This window comes from Rhodnius prolixus, unplaced genomic scaffold (assembly GCF_049639745.1).
Source record: "Rhodnius prolixus isolate KJV_2025 unplaced genomic scaffold, Rpr scaffold_16, whole genome shotgun sequence".
NCBI lineage: Eukaryota > Metazoa > Arthropoda > Insecta > Hemiptera > Reduviidae > Rhodnius > Rhodnius prolixus.
The window spans coordinates 3,100,000-3,124,412 of record NW_027411616.1 but is presented as its reverse complement, the minus strand read 5'-3'; the positions used below and the strand labels follow the sequence as shown (position 1 = coordinate 3,124,412).

The 24,413-nt window shown below is 33.2% G+C and overlaps 2 protein-coding genes across 4 annotated transcripts in view; one reads left to right on the top strand and one right to left on the bottom strand.

Moving 5' to 3' along the window:
- Nucleotides 1-2,006: 2,006 nt before the first annotated feature.
- Naus (cortactin binding protein N-terminal like nausicaa) lies at nt 2,007-23,842 on the bottom strand. 3 transcript variants are annotated; one of them, XM_074134392.1, is made up of 11 exons: nt 23,618-23,841; nt 23,357-23,540; nt 21,515-21,616; nt 21,061-21,342; nt 20,885-20,989; nt 20,135-20,314; nt 19,876-20,036; nt 18,619-18,770; nt 18,386-18,475; nt 5,009-5,088; nt 2,007-2,695 (listed from the first exon to the last, which is right to left on the bottom strand). In XM_074134392.1, the coding sequence occupies exons 2-11, from the start codon at nt 23,474-23,476 to the stop codon at nt 2,270-2,272; spliced, it is 1,698 nt and encodes a 565-aa protein (XP_073990493.1). In that variant the 5' UTR covers nt 23,477-23,540; nt 23,618-23,841; the 3' UTR covers nt 2,007-2,269. The 3 variants fall into 3 exon arrangements, with proteins under 3 accessions (XP_073990493.1, XP_073990492.1, XP_073990494.1); XM_074134391.1 differs by having other exon boundaries at nt 23,357-23,841; XM_074134393.1 differs by lacking the exon at nt 21,061-21,342 and having other exon boundaries at nt 23,357-23,842.
- Cont (Contactin) overlaps nt 11,492-24,413 on the top strand; it is a 53,800-nt gene continuing 40,878 nt past the window's right edge. Inside the window, exon 1 of the mRNA XM_074134387.1 lies at nt 11,492-11,550. The gene's annotated coding sequence lies outside the window, so the exon portion shown is untranslated. The remainder of the gene's footprint in view (nt 11,551-24,413) is intronic.

Below are 24,413 nucleotides of genomic sequence, written 5' to 3'. Positions count from 1 at the left end.
AAACAGTTTAATCAGACAGTCTTGAGCGCCTCCTATTTCTCACACGGCTCACTAATGAAATTTTGGTAACTTCAAATAGAAAATAGTAAATATTAACAAGAATTCAATTATATCAGTATATCTTCAAAATCAATTAATGATTTGCTAACAATGGCAGAGATGACATTTTATCTAATATCAATGGACTTCATTAAAACTATTAATAGCTGATCGTTTTTCAATTTCATCGATGAATTAATTCTGTCAATGAAGTCATTTTCGCATTATTTTTTTTATGAAACCACACGCACAGCTGAATCGTACAAGAAAAAATGTGTTCAAAGTAACGTGTGTTAGCATGGGAAATCTTAGATCGCACGTTCGAATAGGCGTTGAACTAAAAGGTCTGTACACACTTACTTATGGACCTGTTTTTACAACGTCCGCTTGGAATCCGCTAGGATTAAAAAACGCTACTAATTAATACTACTATTAATACGATAATGGATTCTCCTTGAACAGTTTTTATACAGAGATAATTTCGTTTACTCACATTTTCGGTTACATATATAACAAACAAAAATCGTTAATTTTAATTAAACAACTATAACTTATTTTTTATAATTATAATTTACACTCAACCATTTAGGCTATTGCCCAGTACGAGGTTCAAATTTCAATTGAAAAAAAAAAAAGGAAAAAAGCCTTAACACCTACTTTAAAAGAAGATCTTTACTTCATTTAATGAACATTGATATCTGAAATGTATATAAAACAGAACAAAAAAAATCCCAATTTTTGATGAATTAGAGTACACAAACATTGAAAAAAAAAAACAATAAAAAATATTTTAAAAAATCTGCAAAAATAAAATATAAATTTTAACTTCATATTAACTATTTGCTTTATAACTAGTCTGTAATTTAAGTGTAATGACTTCGCTACACCCACACACGCGCACACACACACACACACACACACACACAAAGAAATACAAAGGAAAACGGAAAAGCAAATAACAATAATTTTCAATTTTTACAAGCCTACTGACTAGGGAAAAAAATAAACACTTTTTTTAAAAAATAAATTAATGATTATTAACAACATTGGGGTTACCCAAGTCATATCACCGCTTTAGTGCTTGCTTCAAAAGTCCTAAGTTAAAGATATATTTTCTTTCAATCTATCGATCCAAACAATAAATTTATATATGGTTAGTTTATTTAGCTGAAGGCTAATTCTAATTAAGCAGACCGGACTGTGGCGCCAACCACAAATCCAGGTAATTTCGGGCACATCAAAATTAACAATCTAATAAGAAATATACTATTTTCTCTTTCTGAAATTATTATAATCCTCATTCGTAAAGTTTAGTGAAACAAAACATAGAAGAACTCAGTAGCGTCGAGTTTTTTATCTGGGTAGTCTGTAGCCACGGTGTCGATCAATTTTGACCAAAATCTTAATATCAGATGCAGTGAGTGAACTAAACGGAATATTAAGTTGCCTGCGATTTTTCATTTTTGAGATATATTCATTCAATAGCAACTTCATTAGTTATAAAAAATTTCTTAGAATCTAGGGAACCTCAAAACATGAACATTGATGATAGTTTTACTTACTGCAACACTCCCTCGTATAAGGAGTAAGAGAAGGGTTACTGTGATGTATATGAATTCAACATGTGTGAGAACAAAATAAGATCACTGAAGCAAAGTGATGCTTTTTAAAATTATACTTACTTGGCTAGGAAAAATCCAACTTGTGATCATAAATCCAAATACTTTCTTTATTGCTTATTCTCCTAAACTCAGGAACCTACTATTTATTCTTAATAATTAGAGTACGATGCATTCTGAGATTCTTTCTTACACCCTAGAGTTTAAATGGGTTTTTATTATTGGCAAATAGCAAATTATTACTTACTTTTTCGTATTCTTATTATAAATTTCTTATTCATTTATAATATATATATGACATATTGAGAGCATTATTATATAAATTTCTTTGCACTATCGACTTTTCACTCATAAATAGTTACTTTTTCTATTTTATTTAATTAATTTATTTATTTATATTTACTGTTTAACGAATAGTGTAAAAAGAAAGTAAATATATTTCTAATAATAACTTAAATAAAGAAAGAAAAATAATACTTAAAACAATTTTCAGTTTAATTTACCATGTCTTAAACCAATTTGATGAATAAAGACATAGGTAATGCCCAACAATTAAGTGACCAATAAATAGATTTTTTTTTTGTTCAGGGCAATATTATTATTATTTTGATTTAGACTAGCCCGGGAGGTGACTGGTGTGATGCTGCTGGAAGATTTTGATATGAATCTGATGGAGATACAAGATGAACAGCTGGAGTACTTACTCCAAGCGGTTCTTGAATCCTTTCCGGTCCTCCAACAACTGCTCCGCCCAACGTAACACCAGTCCCTCTTCGTACTGCTAAAACTGAGTCCTTTTTTGGCGGCACTACGGGCTTATTAGGGGGGACTGGTGGCGGGGCGCCTCTTGATGGACCAATACTTCCTCCACTTGTTGAGGCCGATGGCCTTTTATCAGTAACTAGAACTGGGCATGGCGGTTGAGTTGTAGTTAAAGTAGTAGATGAAGTTACTGGGGTTGACGGCCCATTAGCTGCTGGACGAGCAGCAGTGCAACTGGCCGTTCCTGTTCGTGATGCAGTCAGCCGCTTCTCAACCTAATAACCATGTTCCCTTAAATAAGATGCTTAAAAAAGTTAAATAAAGAATATTGCTTGGATATAAAATACGTAAGTAATAAATGAATTAAAACTGTCAGGTAGGATATTAGTATAAGGGTTTATTGTCAAAAAGTGACGAAAAAGCGTAACGTTGAAAAACACCCAACTTTGACAATTTGTTTATCTTTTTCTACAAAAGATAAAATTCCCAATTTTTTTTTAAATAAAGGGCAAACCCTCCATTATAACTGTAATTTTTTTTGCAACAACCCAGATCTAATAGGTTTCGAGAAAAAAGTTGCCGAAAATGAGCAAAAAAGGTTTTTTTGTAAACAACGTAGCGCCTAAACGCGTGAACCGATTTTCATGAATGAGGTGTCATACGATTCGGAATTTTATGTAGATGTGCCTTTTGGGGGTCTCGTCGCTGTACATCGAATGGGAGAGGAGTTAGCCCCCTTTATGTAAGGCCCCCTCCAAAATTATTATTACTAATTACTCTGTAAATCTTGGCCCGATTTTGATAACATTTGGTAGGATGATAGGGTTATGGCTCCCCTACGTAACAATAAAGTGACGATCTGCTCTTACACTTATTAAGGGGAAGTATAGCAATCGTTTCAAATTATCGACATGTGATCCGATTTTCATGAATGAAGTGTCATTCGAATCGACATTTTGTACAGATTTGCCCTTTAAAAGTCTCGACGCTATGCCTCATAAGGAGGGGAGTTTGCCCCACCCAAGTAAGGCCCTTTCTAAAACTATTATTACCAATATTTCTATAACGCTTAGTCCGATTTTGATAAAATTCAGCTCGAATAAGTGGTTAAAGCTCCTCCACGTGGCTGTGAAGTGCTATCATGCTCTTGCACCTACTAAGAGGAAGTACTGCAATCGTTTAAATTATCAATGAGTGAACCGATTTAAATCAATGAATTGTCGTTCGATTAAAAAATCTTTGCCTTTTAAGGAGAAGTACTGCAATCGCAGTTTATTTTTCTTACTCCTCTTAAAAGGAAGTACTTAAATCGCAGTTTAATTTTGCTACTTACGTACAAATACCTTCCTATGTTATTCAAAACGCTTTTTCAAAAAATTGTTATTGAGGATGGTTTGGGAGAGCGCAACTATAATCATTCTTTAAAAAGATCTCTCCAGTGGTAGTTACGGTTCCGACTTAACACCTTATCAGGTTATAATGATAGAATTGCTCATTCCAAATTTTAAAAAAATCTGTAAAGCAGATATGTAACTTTGCAAAATAGAAAAAAAGGAAAATCTATCCGAAAGGTACAAAAATCTCCTTGTAGATGTGCCTTTTGGGGATCTCGACGCTATTCTACAATAGGAGGGGCGTTTGCCCCACGTATGTCTTAGATATGTAGTATTTAATGATATATATCTACCACTTGTAAATTTAAAAAATACTGTTATTCAAAATAAGGCACACTGTGATTATTGATGTGCACTTCCAGTCAGCTGTTAGATTCCTCACAGATACCATTTCTTGGCGTTGCAACAATTTAAAAAATTAAAAAAACTAGCACTACTTTCGGTGAAGTTACTAAACTTTCTTCCGCAAAAGCAAAGAAAGAGTGTCACGGACCGCACCCGAGGCGGGTGTACGTGCTGAATGAGACTAGACTAGGGTGTTGTAAAAGAAATTTAATTTTTGTCTTTAGTCAGATGGGGGTGAAGTTACTTTGCTGGGCTAAAACTTATCTGCGATTAGCCATTCATGGATGATATCACTGGGCCATTTGAGATTTGATATGACTAGTTTGAGATATAACTATAGGGATTTCTGGAAAAGACCTTCGCATAAGAATTCCTGACTAATTCCAGGAAATGCACATCGAAATTCTTCTCAAATTACTCTCTTGCATCAATAGAAAATGCCATTTAACCTGGAAGCAACCATTAATTATAACTTCAAAATCTGCAAAGTTCATGCCTTATCTAACTATAAACATAAGTTTTCAGCTGTAACCCTTAACTTCATTTTTTCTAAAAATCATATAAAAATTAAGGAGGTATACATAGCCCGCGGCAAAACTTAGCTTTGATGCCTGTATCAGAGCTACCTTAGGAGATATAAACTTAGGAGGGTTTGTACATAATGACGATCTATAATAATATCTTTTATAATAGTATAGCATAGCGCACATGTGTGCGTCGAAAAGGGGAACATATTATTTTAAAAAAAAAATCAATTAAATTAATTAATTAATTAAAACTAAAATGATTATGTGTAACAAGTAAAATTTAAGAGTAGCATTTGATAAAAACCAAAAAGACAATATTGACCTTGGAAGGTTGAATAGATGGAGAATATGATGCGGCTCTAAGACCGTGACCAGGAGAAATGCTGCGCGCCACTCCAGTCGCTATTAAACAAGCATAAAAATTACTTTGTTAATAACATAAAGCATTGATTGGCAAAAAAAAAAAAAAAAATTCTTAACAATACTTACTACACTTATGTTGCAGCAAGAAACTAGGTTACAGTCATGTGTGTAAGAGTGGTAGCACTTTGATGTACTAAATTTTAACAGTATATAACAATCGTTAATTCTAATCATATTTTTAATTAATTTTTAATTCAGAGTAAAGTAATCGCCTATTTTTTCAGGCGGGGCTTAACGTCTAACTACCAATTAGGTGTCGTAGCCGGGGGAGGAAGCTCATACTTTACTAAAAACATTTTTTTCTAACAAATAAAAAGTAGCCATTCGTGGGATTCGAACTGGGGATCTCCCACTCAAAAAGCCACGCTCTTGACCAGCAGACCAACAACCTCCTTATTTTTAATTCAAACTTCAAGTCAGGTTAGTGGAGCTTCATAAATTGGCCAGTGGTAAGGTTAAAAAAAAATGTTTGAAACAACCTCGCGGCTTATTTGACCCCAATTATTACGTTTAATAACAATTTTTTTCTAGGATTGGGCTACTCAAAAAAGTATAAGAATCCAACATTTTTTGAACGCCTCACTTTGGTCACTTTATTTAACCGCAAAACCAGGTTAGGTTTAAGTTAAGTTAGAATAGTTAAGTTAGAATTAAGTATTAAATTCTGGTTTTAGGTAGGTTTAAGTTGCGTTAGATTGTAAAATAATTGTAAGAATTAGATAAGTTAGTTAGAGTAGGTAGGTTAGTGTTAGGTTGTAGTATCAATGGACTGTGCGGCGAAATAAATAAATGCAACTTGTCAGACCCCCCCAACACTAAGTTACCCTGTTAACTTTAGCTAAAATTCTTTCAAGAGCAGGGTTTTCTTTTATAGGTGTAACAATTTGTTTCCCATAAGTAAATATAAAGGATGTGGGGAATGTGCTGTCCTACTGTCAGCACCACTTCACATGACCGAGTCAAACATGCGCTAGAATCCAGAATCTACTTTTGGAAAAATGTTTAAAAAAAATCGATGTACACACACACATTTATATGGATAATAAAAACGTGTGTGTGTTTGTTTTCCTGCCGAGAATACCCCTAAAGGCGGGGATTGTATTAATCCATGATATAGTTATATGTGCATGCCACAACATTTCAATTTTAAAGAAAAACTAGGCAACAATTTTTGAGGCAAGATCTGAAAACCTATATAACATGTATTTTGATAAGATAAGCAGAAATTATCTTTTATTTTATCCAACATAGACCGCATATTTATTGTATCCCTGACTGGTTTCGGACTTACATCCATCATCAGAAGTAGCTTAATTAGTTTGGCGTAAAGATTTCGACTTCTTCTTGCATTGAGTCAGCAACTGTAGTAAAAATTTGACACAATTCTCAATGTTCTTTCTTACGAACAGTAGGAAATAGTAAAAAGATTTGTGTGAACACTCACTCTACGAGTTTACTGCAATTATGAAAGTTCTGACTTAAATAGGTGATTTTAAACTTCGAATTTTGAACTGAAAGCTAATTGACTTCAATTTTAAAAAGCTGCACTACAACAAAACAGTTATTTAAAAGAAGCGCCCTGTCCTAGCTCTAACTGAGATTGACTAAAATCCAAGGTTTTCTGGGGGAGAAAAATATTATCCGGGTATTATTCATTCTCTAATTAACTGAATTTCCACTCTTGAGGGAAGCCTAATTCAATAACCCCTTCTCCAGATCACCAGTTTTTTCCCTGGTTTGGCACATCGATGACTGTGGTCATTAGCGCCCTCCAGTTCACCACCAAACTTATTTTTCCCGGAAAATAGTTTCCAAAAAAGTCATAAATCTAGATATATTTAGTGTTACAGAAAAATATCATCAGAGTGGTTTTTGAATAAATCGTATTAAAAAAAAAAATTTGATCGGCCGCAATTCCAGTTGGCAGGTTTTGAAAGAGAGAGGGTGAGGGAGATAAAGACAAATATTTAAAATTCGCCCTTTCGGATCCAAGATTGTTGAAACATGTACTTTTGGAGAAACTCAAATTCGAAAACCACGTAAGTGATTATTTAAATGCAGTACGTTTTTACTTCTTAATATTGTAGACTTGAAGTATGCTGAACCAGTAGCGGAAATCAACTTAATTGTTTTAAGTGTGTGATCTGAAAAAGTAGGCATAAGAATGATATTAATTTCATTGATTCACAAGCGGGTTTGTAGGAAGCATTAAAGAAGAAAATTCAATACATTATTTTAATAATGGAATTTAAAATAATTTATTTCTTTCTTTGATTGAAATAGAGCATTAATTTTTTATTAACAGCAAAGAACAAAAATTATCGAAAAATAAATCAAGCTAAAATACAAATAAAACTGTCCGGTAGGACAGTTGTATGAGGGTTGATCGTCAAAAAGTGCACGAAAAAGCGTAACGTTGAAAAACACCAAAATTTGACAATTTTTTTCTCTTTTTATATAAAAGATAAAATTCCCAACTTTTTTATTAAATGTAGGGTAGATCCTCCTTTATAACTGTAATTTTTTGCAACAACACAGATCAAGTAGATTTTGAGAAAATAGTTGCCGAAAATTAGCAATAACGGCATTTTCGGAAAATTTTATTCTTCTTCTTGTTACCTTTTTTGTAAACAACGTAGCGCCTAAACGCGTGAACCGATTTTTGTTAATGATGAGTCATTCGATTCGGAATTTTATGTAGATGTGCTTTTTGGGGATCTCGACGGTGTACATCAAATGGGGTAGGAGTTAGCCCCATATATGTGAGGCCCCATCAAAAATTATTATTACTAATCACTCTATAAAATCTTAACCCGATTTTGATCAAATTTGGCAGGATGAAGGGTTAGGGCTTCCCTACGTAACATTAAAGCGAAGTTCTGCTCTTACCCTTATTAAGGGGAAGTATGGCAATCGTTTAAAATGATCGACGCATGAACTGATTTTCATGAATGAAGTGTCATTCGAATCGAAATGTTGTATAGATTTGCATTTTAAAAGTCTCGACGTTGTGCCCTTCAGGAGGGGAGTTGGCCCCACGCAAGTAAGGCTCTCTCTAAAACTATGATTACTAATATTTCTTTAACGCTTAGTCCGATTTTGATAAAATTAAGCGCGAAGAAATGGTTACAGCTTCCCCACGTGACTTTAAAGCGACATCATGCTCTTTCACCTAATAAGAGGAAGTTCTGCAATCGTTCAAATTATCGACGTACGAACTGATTTAAATGAATGAATTGTCTTTCAATTTGAAATTTTAGATACAGTAGATTCCGCTTTTGGGGTCTTGATGGTATATACTTAGGAAGGGAGTAGGCCCCGCCTAATAATCAATCTCCTTAACAAAAACTTACAGATTAAAAAGTTAAATATTTATAATTAGGGTTGATTAAACGCCAAAAGGTACCATTTGACGTTTAATCAACTCTTATATTTAACTTTTTAAACTGAAAGTTTTTGTTAAGGAGATAACTATATAAAAATAAAAATATTACTGCTAAATAGGGAAGGGATTAGCTGAGTGGTTAGCGAGCTGGACTCCCACGCGGAGGTCCCGGGTTCGAATCCAGCTGCTGACCCCTTAGATTTTCTCTTCCTAGGAGCTTCTTACAGCTCACTGTCCGGTGATGGACAGTGTTGTCTGTAACGAGAGAACACTGTCCGGAGGCCGGCAGTGCACTGAAAAAAGCTCCGGGCGCCAATAACCTTAGATGTTGACGCGCCTTAAATCATAAAAAAAAAAAATAAAAAAAAAATAAAAAAAAATTACTGCTAAATATTGTAATGCAATTAACCCCAAATCAGAATAGTCTTGTTGTATTATTGTTATTATTAAACTGCTATATTATTTTTATCATTTTTTTTAGTATTATCATTATGCATTAACATCGAGGAGATCGGCGTCTGGAGCTTTTCTCAATGCACTGTTGGCTTATGAACAGTGTTTTCTCATTACAGACAGAAGCATCTAGAAAAAGAAAATCTAAGGGCCCAGCAGCTGGATTTGAACCCGGGATCTCCGCGTGGGAATCCATTACACTAACTCTGAGCTAATACCTAGCCAATTATTATTATTTCATCTTACTTTAAATCGTGATTTTTGTTATTTAATATGTGACCGAGCGCCGTTAAGGGCGATCAGGGCAAGGGGAATTTCGCTCGCTCAGCAGGGGGTACAAATAACTCGTCAGGCTATGAATACATTGATTTAATGTTGGTCCCAATACACCAATTAGATAATCGCATACAAAGAGTTGAGCTCATTAATACAAAACCAAACTAATACTTCCAAAAACATAATTAACAATAGAAATATAAACGAAACTGAAGAAACTATAAGATAACATAAAATTAAGATTAAATAGGCAAATTATAAATTAAATCAACAAAGTTGGGTTCTTATTCTCAAACATTCCATTATTATTACTATTATTATTATTATTATTATTATTAATACTATCGGTTATCTTTTGTTAATCTACACTCTAGCAAATGTACTCCTCCCTCACTACGGCAACAGTTAGCCTCGGCCGGAAGCAATGCGTAAAAATTTATGTTCAATACTCACAGCAAAACAATCCCATCAAACGCATAACACTTGTTTCCTCTCACACACTCTAACTAACTCTGCCGGTGTCTATACACTATACTCCACGCGCTCGCTATTCTCTCTCACTCTCTCTCTCTCACGCGGTACATTGCTCTCGGCCGCTACCAGCCGTGCCGTCAGCAGTTTAACTTAACAATTGCATTTTTTTCTACTAATTATTCAATTATTATTTACAAATTAAATGCTCTCCCTTTACAAATACGAGCATTTTTTTCGAATTCCTCTATCGTCGATAAAGTTACAAAATCTTTAACACTTCAGATTGCTCAGCAAAAATTATTTTCGTTGGTGTATGCGAAAGTTTTAACATGTTTTTTGTATACAAATGCTCTTTTAATTGTATGCAGAGTGAGTGAATGTACGTGTATGTGCCTAAATTAAAAAATAAAATAAACATCCCCAATAAAATTAAGAACTTTTTTTCATTTTGAAATTTGTGATGTCTGCAGACAAGAATTAATACTTATTTAATTAATTAAACATTCAATGCCTGCATATTCTCTCAATTTTAGTGGTAGTAGAACCCCTATATGAACATATATGAACAATTGATAGCACGCCTGTGTTTAACCGAACTGTTAGTCCACCGCAGGCGGTTAATACTTACTGATCTTTTCCGATACTAATGTCGCTTCTGTTTCTAGATTTCTGGTAAAATCAAGAGTGTAATATTGATAAGATTTTCCAGTATTTTATTTTTTATTTTGCGATTTTCTCAACGCAACTTTATACATAATCAAACCCGTAATGTAAAGGTCAATGGGCGAGTTTAGTATATTAGTTTCTGACATGGAAATGTAAGCAGAAATTCCCTTCATTGCATTATTTTACTTATAAACTTTTTCAAAGATTATGGTCAGTATTTTGGCAAGGGGTACTCTCTGGAAACTGTCATATGCTCTACAGCAATTCCAGTATGTATAATAGCAGTGATAGATGACAGGAGTGATGGAAAGTTTGATGAAAAACTGTTTACTACAACTACATAGATTTACACTTCCGTCGGAAAGGGAAGCATCTCCTTTCTTTAATCTTGGAAGACTATACACACATACACATATACAGGGTGTTCAGCATAAGACTACCGTTACTTCGGGAGGCGATACTGGGCATCATTTGCAACAAAAAATTCCATATAAACTGTGGCTCGATTCGGCTCCGTTTTATAGATATTTTTAATTTTATGTTTTTTCAAGGTATCACTACTTTTTAGCAAACAGTTGTCTATATTTCTCAAACTACTAAAGCTACAGCAATTTCAATAAGCTCATTAGAAAGAAGGTTAAATTTCCTTTTAAATAAGCTAATTTATATTTCAAAATAATAATATTAAGTGGCGCTAATGACCACAGCAGTCGATGCGCCGAAAAAAATAAATAAATAAAATAAAAAAAATATTAAGTTTTTCACTTAGTGGCCCAAACATAAGAAATAGCAAGTTTCCAATTTTGTCCAAAAACTTTCGACTTCATTTTTCTCAAAAATATTACTTATGTTAAAAACGTGCACTACTCATGAAAAACATCTACATACAATCACCTTTCGAAAGGTATACGATGAATAGTAGTTATTTTGAAAATTGATGCAGAAATTGCTTATTAATTGCAAAAAATAGAGGTCAAAACAACGATGGCATTACGAAAGGAATTCACCTACCATAAAAATATAATTGATCAGAAACATCAAATCCAGTGTAAGGGTTACCCCTACCACATAAGATGGAAGGGTTACCCCCACCTTAGTTAATAAAACGCAGTTCTTATCAAGTCTTGTTACTGCAAACTATACGACCTTGCATCACATGGCGCAGTCGGTATAAACAACCATAAACTGTAAGTTTAGTTTTGTGTATTTTATTTAAATAAAATTACAAAATATATAATTCAAATGGCATCTAGTGGCTTGACATCTATGATTATGTCTGGAAATTTATCAGCAAATTGGGAGTTTTGGAAACAAAAATTTCAAAATTATTTATTGGCCTCTGAGATCAATAAAAAAGACGAGGGCACACAATGTGCACAACTCCTTTATTTCATAGGCGATGAAGGCTTACTTATTTATAATACACTTAACTTGGAAGATGAAGAGTTAAATAAATTATCATCTTTAATAAAAGCTTTTGATGCGTATTTTAAACCAAAAAAGAATTTGGAGTTTGAGCGTCATAATTTTTTTACAAGAAAACAAAAAGATGGGGAGAGTTTTGAACATTATTTAACAAGTTTAAAAAATCAAGCCATTAATTGTGAATTTTCAAATTTAAAAAGTGATCTTATTAAAAGTATTTTCATTTGTGGAATTAAGGATGATAAAATTAGAGAAAGATTACTAAAACTAGATGATAAAGACTTAGAAGAAACTGTAAAAATAGCTCAAGCCATAGAGAAATCTAAACAGCAATCTGAGAAAATAAAGAAACAAGGAGAATCTAATGGAAATTATTTTGAAATAAATCTGATAAAAACAACAGGAAATGTAAAAAAATATAAATATGGTTAAGTACAGTTCCGACCAAAACCTTTAGGTGCAAAGTCTAAAAAGTCTGATACACAACCACAGTCACAGTTCACTACTACCAACACACACTGTAGGCGTTGTGGCCGTATACATGACAACAATAAGTGTCCAGCGTATAATTCAATTTGTAATTACTGTAAAAAGAAGGGTCATTTCTCAAAATATTGCTTAAATCGCTTACGTCAAATACACAACATTGAGACTGTTGAGGATGAAGAAATCAATTATTTTATAGGACATTTGGAAAGCAAATCTAATAACGAAGAATGGTCAACTGAAATTAAAATTAACAACAAGCATCCAATTGTGGTAAAACTAGACACAGGTGCAATTGCTAATATTTTAAGCCTAAAAGTTTACAAAAGTTTAAATTTAAATGACACCGAAATAGAACAGTCAACTGTGAAATTAAGTACATTTTCAGGAGAAAAATTAACTGTTATAGGAAAGGTCAATTTAACAGTAACACATAATGAAAATTATCATATTTTAGATTTTTTGTAATAAAATCAAACTGTCCTTTAATTTTGGGATTGGACGCCTGTAAAAAACTTAACTTGATTAAAAGAATACATACAGTAGAAAAATCTGATGCAGAAAAATTAATAAAATTATATAAAGATAGATTTGAAGGAATTGGGTGTTTGAAGAATCATTATCACATCACTTTGGATCCCAATATAAAACCAGTTATACATCCTGCAAGAAAAATTCCTCTACCGCTACATGAAAAACTGAGGGAAAGATTAACTTACCTTGAGAAAAACCGGATAATAAAAAAAGTAGAAGAACCAACAGAATGGGTCTTGGTAAGAAAACCAAATGGAAACATAAGAATTTGTATGGATCCTAAAGATCTGAATCGAGCAGTTCTTAGAGAACATCATCAACTTCCAACAATTGAAGAAATAGCCACCAAACTCGCAGGGTCAACAGTTTTCTCATCAATAAATGCTACAAGCGGATTCTGGCAAATACCTTTAGATGAAAAAAGTTCGAAACTATGTACTTTTAATACCCCCTTTGGACGTTGGCGTTATCTTCGACTACCTTTTGGTTTGAAATCAGCTCCCGAAGTTTTTCAGAAAAGTTTTCAATCGATATTTGATATGGAGGGTTGTGAAGTCTATATGGACGACATAATAATCCACGCTAAAAATAAAGAGTTGCACGACATCGTTCTTAAAAATGTTTTAGATAAAGCGCGAGAAGAGAATATTACTTTTAATAAAGAAAAGTGCCAATTTTATCGCAAAGAAATAAAGTATTTAGGACATACATTTACAGCTGATGGTATGAAACCTCAAGAATCAAGAATAAAAGCCATAAAAGTCCTTCAGATGAAAAGACCAACAAATAAAAAAGAAGTACAACAATGGCTAGGCATGGTCAATTATGTATCTCGATTTATTCCTCAGTTATCTACAATAACGGAACCATTAAGAAATATTATCAGAGAAAATGTTATTTGGGAATGGAATCAAAATTGTGGAGACGCCGTTAATAAAATAAAACAGCTGCTTACACAGACTCCGGTACTACAGTACTATGATGTCACAAACCATCTAAGATATCAGTAGATAGCTCACAGTCAGGATTAGGCGCTTGTTTACTACAGAATGAACTTCCATGTTGCTTTGCTTCAAAATCTTTAAATGATCAACAAAAAGCTTATGCACAAATAGAAAAGGAATGTTTGGCAATTCTATTTGGTTGTAAAAGATTCGAACAATTTATTTTTGGCAAACAAGTAGAAGTGGAAACCGATCATCGTCCTCTTCTAGCCATCTTTAAAAAACCCTTCATCAATGTCCCGTTCGTCTTCAAAGAATGTTAATAAAACTTCAACGGTATGATATAAATTTAAAGTATGTTCCTGGGAAACACTTATATATCGCAGATGCTCTATCTAGAAATAGTGAGGAGAATATTTCGGATGAAGATAACTCAAGTTTTGACAAAACCATGGATACAGATATAGAAGCACAAATATGTTTGATTACAAAATTACAAAAGACAGACAACAATATTATGAAAATAATTAAAAAAGAAACAGCAGAAGATCCAGAAATGAGACTTCTAGCTAAAATGATAAGAAATGGATGGCCTTCTAATATTCAAGAAGTACCAGAAAATTTGAGAAGATATCATAAATATAGAGAAGATCTAACCGAAATTGATAACCTATTATATAAATCTGATCGCATAATAATTCCAACTAAGTTAAGAAAAGCTATGTTAAATAGACTTCATCAGAGCCACCAAGGAAGAGAAAGAACCAAAGCTCTTGCAAGAAAGAGCATGTTCTGGCCAGGATTGACGAAACAGATTAATGACATAATTGATGAATGTGATAGTTGTCAAAGTTTCAGGAATTCTAACAGAAAAGAACCCAAGATACCACATGAAATTCCTGTGAGACCATGGCAAAAATTAGGTTGCGACATATTTTTCTTAGCTAATAGACATTATTTACTGGTCATAGATTATTTTTCTAAATTTGTGGAATTAGCTCATCTACAACAATTAGATAGCGCAACTGTAATAACTCATTTAAAATCTATAATGGCTCGTCATGGTATTCCAGATATTACTATTACTGATGGAGGTCCTCAATTTACGGCTTATGAATTTAAATACTTCTCGAAAAAATGGGATTTCAAACATACTGTAACCAGCCCTACTTATGCCCAATCAAATGGCATGGTGGCGAGAGCTATACAAACTGTTAAAAATATTTTGAAAAAAGCTAACCGAAACAATAATGAAATGTATTTAGCATTACTACAATACCGAAACACACCAATTGGTGACATGCCATCTCCATTTGAACTACTAATGTCTAGAAAACTTAAAGATAACTTACCTGTACACTCCAATAAGCTAACACCTCAGATAGTACCTATTGAAGACTCCTTAACAAAAACTTACAGTTTAAAATGTTAAGTATAAGGGTTGATTAAACGCCAAAAGGTACACAAATCAGCAAGTACCCAACATTTCATTAATCCTTCATTAATATTTAAGTAATTCTACTGCATTAATTTTCATTAATAGGTTATTTTTTAGAATTTATTAGATGTCACAGACCCCTATGCTGGCCACTTCATTCATAATATTTTTTTGTTATAATTATGATAAATCACATATACGTACATGCATGTTAAAGTAGAAAAAGACAAAGTTAGAGTAGGCTACTGTCTTGAATTCGTCTTACCGAAATATTCGTGAGTACAAATAACACACAGTTATAACAAGTAGATTATTCAACAATATTTACTCACTTCTCAATTGTAATTTTAATTTAGTCCCCCTAATTTTACTTATAGTAAAATACTGGAATAATTAGCTGTTCTAAAAATATGCATATCTTATTTATTTTATATTACATATATACAACATTGTGGGATGAATACCTAGATTGAGAATGTAATTGAAGAAAACTGTATTATTTGCGATAAAGCCAGATAATTATTACCTATTATTATAAACGTTTGACTACTACATAAAATAACAATTACTTTAATCGAAGAATGAACTTAAACCGACGATTTTTATTTAAAAATAAAAATAAATAAATAAAATAAACAAAATCATTGATGTATGTTGGTGTAAGTTTTTTTTAAAAAAAGGTTTTGAATTTTTTAGCCTCATAATTTTTTTATTTTTTATAACGTTTTTCTTTTTAACCTGTAATTAATAGTTTGATTATTATAAATAACTAGATATTACAGTCAATCTACAGTGCTACTTGAACATATATTTTGTAGACGAAAATGGCCAGCATAAGGGTCTGTGACATCTAATAAATTCTAAAAAATAACTTATTAATGAAAATTAATGCAGTAGAATTACTTAAATATTAATGAAAGATTAATGAAATGTTGGGTACTCGCTGATTTGTGTACCTTTTGGAGTTTAATCAACCCTTATACTTAACATTTTAAACTAAATTTTTGTTAAGGAGATTTTTGTACCTTTTGGATAGATTTTCCTTTTTGTCTATTTGGAATGTTACATATCTGCTTTACAGATTTTTTTAAAATTTGGAATAAGCAATTCTATCATTATAACCTGATAAGGTGTTAAGTCGGAACCATAACTACCAATGGAGAGATCTTTTTAAAGAATGATTATAGTTGCGGTCCCCAAACCATCCTCAATAACAATTTTTTTGAGAAAGCATTTTGAATAAAATAGGAAGGTAATTTGTACGTAAATAGCAAAATTAAACTGCGATTTCAGTTCTTCCCTTTAAGAGGAGTAAGAAAAATAAACTGCGATTACAGTACTTCTCCCTAAAAGGCAAAGAGGCAAAGATTTTGAATCGAACGACAATTCATTGATGTAAATCGGTTCACTCATTGATAATTTTAACGATTGCAGTACTTCCTCTTAGTACGTGTAAGAGCATGATGGCACTTCACAGCCACGTAGAGGAGCTTTGATCACTTCTTCATGCTAAATTTTATCAAAATCGGACTAAGCGTTATAGAATAGAAATATTGGTAATAATAGTTTTAGAAAGGGCCTTACCTGGGTGGGGCAAACTCCCCTCCTTATGAGGCACAGCGTCGAGGCTTTTAAAGTGCAAATCTGTACAAAATTTCGATTCGAATGACACTTCATTCATGAAAATCGGTTCACGTTTCGATAATTTGAAACGATTGCTATACTTCCCCTTAACAAGTGTAAGAGCAGATCGTCGTTTTAATGTTACTTAGGGGAGCCCTAATCCTGTCATCCTACCAAATTTTATCAAAATCGGGCTAAGATTTACAGAGTAATTAATTATAATAATTTTGGATGGGGCCTTACATAAAAGCGGCTAACTCCTCTCCCATTCCATGTACAGCGTCGACACCCACAAAAGGCACATCTACATAAAATTCCGAATCGAATGATACCTCATTCATGAAAATCGGTTCACGCGTTTAGGCGCTACGTTGTTTACAAAAAAGGTAACAACAAGAACAACAACAACAACAACAACAACAAGACCAATTTTTGAAAATGCCGTTTTTGCTCATTTTCAGCAACTTTTTTCTCAAAATCTATTAGATCTGTGTTGTTGCAAAAAATTACAGTCATAAAAGAGGATTTGCCCTATTATAAAGAAAATTTGGGAATTTTATCTTTTATAGAAAAAGAGAAAAAAATTGTCAAATTTGGGTGTTTTTCAACGTTACGCTTTTTCGTGCATTTTTTGATTTTTTGACTGGACAGTTTTAATACCCTCAACAAATTGTCATACAAAAAGAAGCTACAAAAGAAGTATTACGACAGAGGGTCACGAAGATTACCGGCACTGCAAAATAAACAAAGAGTAATGGTTCAGAGACAGCAAGAGTGGGTTCCTGGACAGATAGAATCAAAGGCTGAAACACCAAAATCCTACAAAGTTCGAATGCTTATACGTAATAGGAGATTTTTATGGAAAATACCAAATTTAATAGGAGAAAATATAATAGAAGAAGAATCTGAGGGAGCCAGAAAAGAGCAAATTGAACCTCAGGGAGTAGAGTTTGAAAAGGAAAAGTTGGGAGAGGAAGAAGTTAAAAATGTAGTGGAGAAACCAAATGAAAGCGAGGATGAATCGGTGGGCGATGTATTTCATCCTCCAGCAACTACCTCCAGTGGAGGCCCGGTTAGACAGCCTCTACCTTGGAAGTCGCAGACTCCAAAGAAAAAAAAATGGCACCAAAAGAAGAAATAATTAAAGAAACTTTTATTCTCTAAAATTTGTATTAAATATGTTTAAATAATTAAAATGTATCAAAAAAAAAAAAAAAAGGGAAGATGTAAGGGTTACCCCCACATAAGATGGAAGGGTTACCCCCACATAAGATGGAAGGGTTACCCCCACCTTAGTTAATAGTAGACCTAATAAAACGCAGTTCTTATCAAGTCTTGTTACTGTATACTATAATACCTTGCATCACAGTATTTTTTGCAAACATGTAATTTTATAATTTATTTATTTAAGAACTATATTCAAAAATATAAAATTTACATTATAAATAATAAAATGGATATAATAAGCGATGATATTATCCAGCACTTCGGACCTTATCAAATATTCTCTATATGTCACTTAAATTTAAATACAGAATCTTCTCAACTAATAAAAATAATAAATTTACTTACTTGGAGCAGAAACTGGTACACTTGAAACGGTTGCTGTAGGTTGAACGACTTTGGCCAAACTTCCCAATGTTGTGCTGCCTTCGACCCAACCTGAAAATCAACATGAGAATAAAGTATTTTTCATTGCTTTTGGTGACTAATTTATTATTCTTCCTGCCTTATGAGAATATTGTATTTTTCGTGCACAAGTTAAGACAGTTATAAAATGAAAGATATTCCAAAAGCTCTCGTACCTTGAGAAGGCAGCCTTGACTGGTGAATGAATTGCTGTTGGACTGCCGGCTGAGTCGGTAAAACTCTCATGCCCTGAGCTTCTGCCAACTGTTTTTCTAGTATTGCTGTTTCCGACCGTAACTTTTCCAGCTCTGCTTCCAATTCTTTAACTCTGTTTCACACATGTTTACATTAATATAATAATGGTATGATAACAAACTCGAAGAATACAAAATGACCATTCCCAAATAAATTATAGAATTACACAGATTTGTCTGCTCCCACTAACAGCTGTAACTGAGTTGTGTGTGAACGAAACTCTTTCTCAAAAACGAAAAATCGCGTGAAGTTCTAACTTTATTTCGTTTAATTACTACCATAGTTGGCATCTGACTCTTAGAGTAAATAAGATAAACTCCATCACCAAACAACGAGAATTTGTACTAAAATGTTTTCTTTAAGATTTATTTTAAATGACATATGCGGAATACAGAAAAGAAGCAGTAAGTCTAGCTCAAGCAATCATATGAGAAATCTCACAAGGTCTCACAACCAAAACCCAAAAATTTGATAGCTAAGTTAATTTACTGCTGGTAGTAACCAAACGTAGTTATAGTTATTGTAAATTTTAGTTTCTGATGTATTTTTTTACATACTCGCTCCCACACACAGAGAATGATCCCGTGAACTTCATAAACCGAACTAACAGATTTCAAAGAAAGCTCCCAAAATAAATTTTGCAGAAATGATGGGTTTAAATCTATGCAGCTAGTCCCACCAAGTTGGAAGAAAATACCGAAAACTTAATTCTAATAATTAATCCGTGTGAAATCGCACTTCCGTAAGCCAATTTTCCTCGAACTTGGAATTCCAACAATGCTTTCAGCTTTTAATGTACGTAGCGATGATGAAACTGTTAACGCATGAGCTAAGCACTTAAATGGCAACTTAACTATCGAGGATTACTACTCCAGGTCCTGATATCTATTATCGAGGTTAAACTGGTCGCACCTTCAAATTGCGTGAATTTCTTCCTGAAAGATGCTCACATAGTACTAACCAACACTCAGATAGGCTGTTTAAAGTTGAAAAATGAAAAGGTGAGACAATGATTAAAGGCATTTACACCTGTGTATATGACAAAAACTATTTTCTTTTTTGAGCTTATATTCCACAATGAAAATATAAACAACTTCCAGAAAACTTCAAATTTGAAAATTTGGCACGATCGCTGTAAGATAATGAAAATAGTTAGTCGAGAAAAATGACTGACTTACTTTTTCACTTCTTTCATCAGACTAGTTCTCAATATCTGGCTTTCTGTGTCGAACTGCGCTAACTGCTTTTCCATTTCAGCTTCCATTTGAAGAGATTTTTTACTTTCTTCTTCTAATCCTTCAGCCATTGAATTTATCTTACTCTTTTCTTCCGTTAGTATCTGCATTTTATTATATTATATAAATATATTCCATTTAACTAAATAAATAAATAAATATATATATATATATATATATAAAACTAATGCTACAAAATTACCTGTGTCAGATCTGTTGATCTCTTTCGTTCCTCAATGTACTTCATTACTATTTTCTTCCGCTCAGCTAGCAGAAGCAGCACTATTTGTTTCTGTCGATTCTTATCTTCATCAGAAATATCAGATATTTTTTTAAGATCCTTTTCCAATCTTTTCTTTGCTTGACGTTCTACCTCTAGATCCTTTAAAATGTTAGAATTCATTAGCTTTGTGTGTCTAAATCTTTAAAATACCCAGCTGTGGTATTGAAAGAGATGTTTAGGAGATAAAAAGAAAAAAACTTATTTAAAAGAAGAGAGAGAAATAGCGTCAAAACTTTTATTATTGTGATTTCCTTTAGACATGTATTTTTTACGAAAACTCGGTTTTGAATGTTTAACACGATTGCTTTAAATTGCTCCTATTGTCACTTTTTAAGTTCAATACATAGATAGCCCATTCTGATATAGAAGTCATCTTTCTGACCGGAAGTGTGTGGTCAAGTTTATCCCGCAAGAACCAAAACTTGAATGTGTTTGAACAAAGCTGGATAACGCTTAGATATAAATTGGATGTTTGGCACCAATTGGAAATGCTGTTTAACACGAACTAAACCCTGATCACTTAGATCACAAGATTTTGCAATTAAATTCACTTCTCATACTGGAACCCTGCCAAATTGGTCTGTAATCATTGAATTTGAAAGGTGTCAGTTTCACTAAGTACTAAGTAAGAATTATACTAGCAATACACACAAAATTTCGTTTTCATACCTGTTTTAACTTAGTTCGTTCCTTTTCTAAACCATAAGTAATATCATCACCTTGTGCTGTGTCATGTTCATGCTTTTTCTTCTCCATTATAAGCTCTTCAATTACCTTTACAGAAATAAAATAATAAAATCTACATAGAACTAACAGAAACTGACTAGTGTAACTTCATTTCCTACCTTTCGATGCCTAATTTCGGCATCTCTGAGTATATTTGCAATCCGTAGGTGAGCATTTCGATGGTGTAATACCAGATTGTCCAGATATGTTCTTTGATTACTTGTAGTGTTAAGGTGGTGCAAGTGATGGTGTGGGTGGCTACTATCTGGCTGGGGACCCAAAGGAGCCTCCTGACGCGAGCCAGGCGCCGCCCAACCGTCCCTCTCAAGTGCACATATCGGATCACTTAAGGAGGTTTCTCTGTACTGACCTCCACGAACCATTTGTTTTAACTTTTCACACTAATTAGCAATATAAACAAAAATCTTTTACAACGATTTATTCATAAACTAAAAACACTATAAACATAAGAACTTTGCCACAAAACCTATTACCACCGTGCAACGTCAGGGTAACTAAAGAATTTTATTTTGTTATTTTATTATTGTAAATGATGGTATTTGATAAAATTACCTTAAGTGTTGCTATAACAATATCTCTAGCTTGAAGTTCACCCTCAAGATAGCTAAGCAGTTTCAAAAGATCCGCCTTACTAAGCTCCATCTTAGGATTCCGCTGAAAATAAAATAAATCTATTAAACTTTGTAATTTCACTAACTACCTGACAAGTATTCAAAAGCCAGTAAAGTAATTTTCTCTCCAATTCCAAACCGGCACTTTTAAAAATTACACCTGCAAGTTTATCAAACGGTAGAAATAAAACAACCATTGATTCACTCAAATTACAAACCAAGAATTGAAAAGAAAAAGCTAGAGAATCCCAATCATTTTTTTTACCTTTACTTCTTGGTTCAGAATGAAATAGAAAAAGAAAAAGGGAAATAGACCTTACGACCGTCCACAACACCCTTGACCTTTGACCTAAAATGCTCTACTATGATATATTCCGATTAGCTAACATTAGGCTCAGAAGAATAGATTCCCAAGTGGCCTATGAAAACGATGAATTGACATCGCGCGCAATATCAGAATAAGTGGTAATACTTCTGTCAGAGCGATTCCGTTTATGTATCGCTTTGGCACGGTAAGTTTTGGCCACAAACTTTTTGGGATTTCTGTGGGGCGAACTTCCCTAGTTCCAATAAAGGTACGTTTTACGATTATGACTGCCAATTCAATCCCAGACCTCTACTGCAGTCCTAGAGACATCAATATAGCAAATAGGTGGTCTAGCGGTTCATGTGGCCCTAATTTCCATTCTATCCTATCTGGTATTTTAGTTTAAAAAAAATTAAGTCCCTTATAGTGAAATGGACTAATTCCTTCTTCAGAAATCTTGGTGCCTCTGCGGGTATCATAGCTTAACATCACTTACACCAACAGCTCCTAGACTCACTCACACTTTCTTTACACACAGGATAAAGTTGATGAAGGCAACAAATAGGTTTTAACGTATTCACAGGTGTACTCCTAGCACATCACTAGACATTAAAATATCATAAATCCCAAGAGGAGTGTTCAAAATAGATAGGTAAACATAATTTGGCCAGTTTGTTTCCTTTAGGTGAAAAATGATGGGTCAGTTACTAAACATTACGAGTTTAACATCCGAACAGTATGCCTCAGCGGAGATATTTTTAGATGAAGTTATATCTACACAGTGTAAATTGATAGTCGCTGCAATTACTGTGGACTGCATTGAACTAATGGAGGCAGGTAATAACCGTGGATGGTCCGCGATCAGTCACGAGAATAACAACCGTTTTTTCAAATTAGTTCCACATTCCTTCGAGATCGCATGTAAACCAACTACTGTAGATTATATTGGGACAGTAACGAGTCCGGTGACACTGACAGCACCGCCAAAAGAAGTTTATTGTGCCACCCCCTGGTAATTCGAGTAGGAGTAACTCTCAACTTTTACAAGAACAAAAGTTTACCACCACACACGTCTAGATCATCGAGTCCTGCCAATGCTCCAGATCTTCATCATCCAGCATCGAAATACACTATTTTAGTTAGCTTATTTGGACAGATCTACGATGGAGAAATGGTTTTTCTTTCGAATGGGTGATGATCTCGCCTTCAGTCATCAGACGGAAGCGATACGTTCTTCTGATTGCCAGAAGAAAGATTTTCTTCTGGTCTCTTTCTAAGGTGGGTCGGTGGTGGTTATTAGGAAGTTTCTTAATTTACAACCGACTGTAAATACAACCAATTTTTTACGAAAAAATAATTAACTTCCATGTAAATATTCTTTTAGGAAAATCAACCAATTTTGAGAACAATGTTACAAATTATTTTTTAAAAAGTTTTACAGCTATTTTTTTGGACAAATAAAACTTAAATGCTGACCTTTAATGTATTGCTAACAGTCTTCTCTGACTGAGAGTAATGGCATTTTTCTTTCTCGGTTTCATCTAAACCTTGATTATTCGTACAAACTGGTTTGGGTATATTACCTAAAGACGCCATCACCAATTTGTAATCTTATCATTTTTTCATTTTAACGCAGATTCGTCATTTTACAATTAATTCCCTTTAAATAACAAAACAGTACAGTTCCTCAACAAAAACAGTTCTTTTAGTATCACCAACAACCACAATAGATCTTACTTTCAATAACCTTCTCTGGACAGCCGACAAAACACTTGTATTAACTGATGCCATTTCAACTAATTTTGGAGCTTTATTATAATGAAAAGTTATTTACTAAATTAAGATATACAGAAAAACATTATTTCCCGCCATAAAAAAATGGAGCAAGAACCAACATTACTGAGTTTCAATATTCTCCATGAAGTAAAAAGATTAACTAACAAACCATCTCATAGTAATCAGTGTTGATGTTGATTGTAATCAAAATAAAAAGACAAGTGGAAAATACCTGAAATTTTCTTTCATTTAAATCATTAAAAAAATAAATAAAATTTATTTTAAGGATAGAAAATAATATTTCATTCGCCTAATAGCTTAATGAGCTTTTAGAAATTGGAGACATTGTTGTCCTATTTTTAAACTACCCGTTTGGGGGTGAAAAAAAAGGTATTTTTGTGCAAAGCTATAATTTCTTTTTATTTATATGAAACCATTTTAAAATTTGAAATTCAATTAAAAAGATAGGGTAAAAAGAAAAGGTATTCAAATTATTTTTAGTATTGGCTGGTGCTAATTTTTTTTTCTTTAATTTCTTTTTTCTGTTCATTTTTATAGCGACTTGGAGTGTAAAACTTTCGTAGAAAAAGTTTGTATTCTTTTGCCTTTTCAAGCATTTGCTCCCATCGAAATTTGTATTTAAAATATATTCTGACCACATCTCTTCTTTCAATCTCAGCCGCAGATTTGATAGCCTTCAAGGCCTGAAACGACAGTGAACAGGTGCACTCACCGTCTCAGACATTTTATCCCTAAA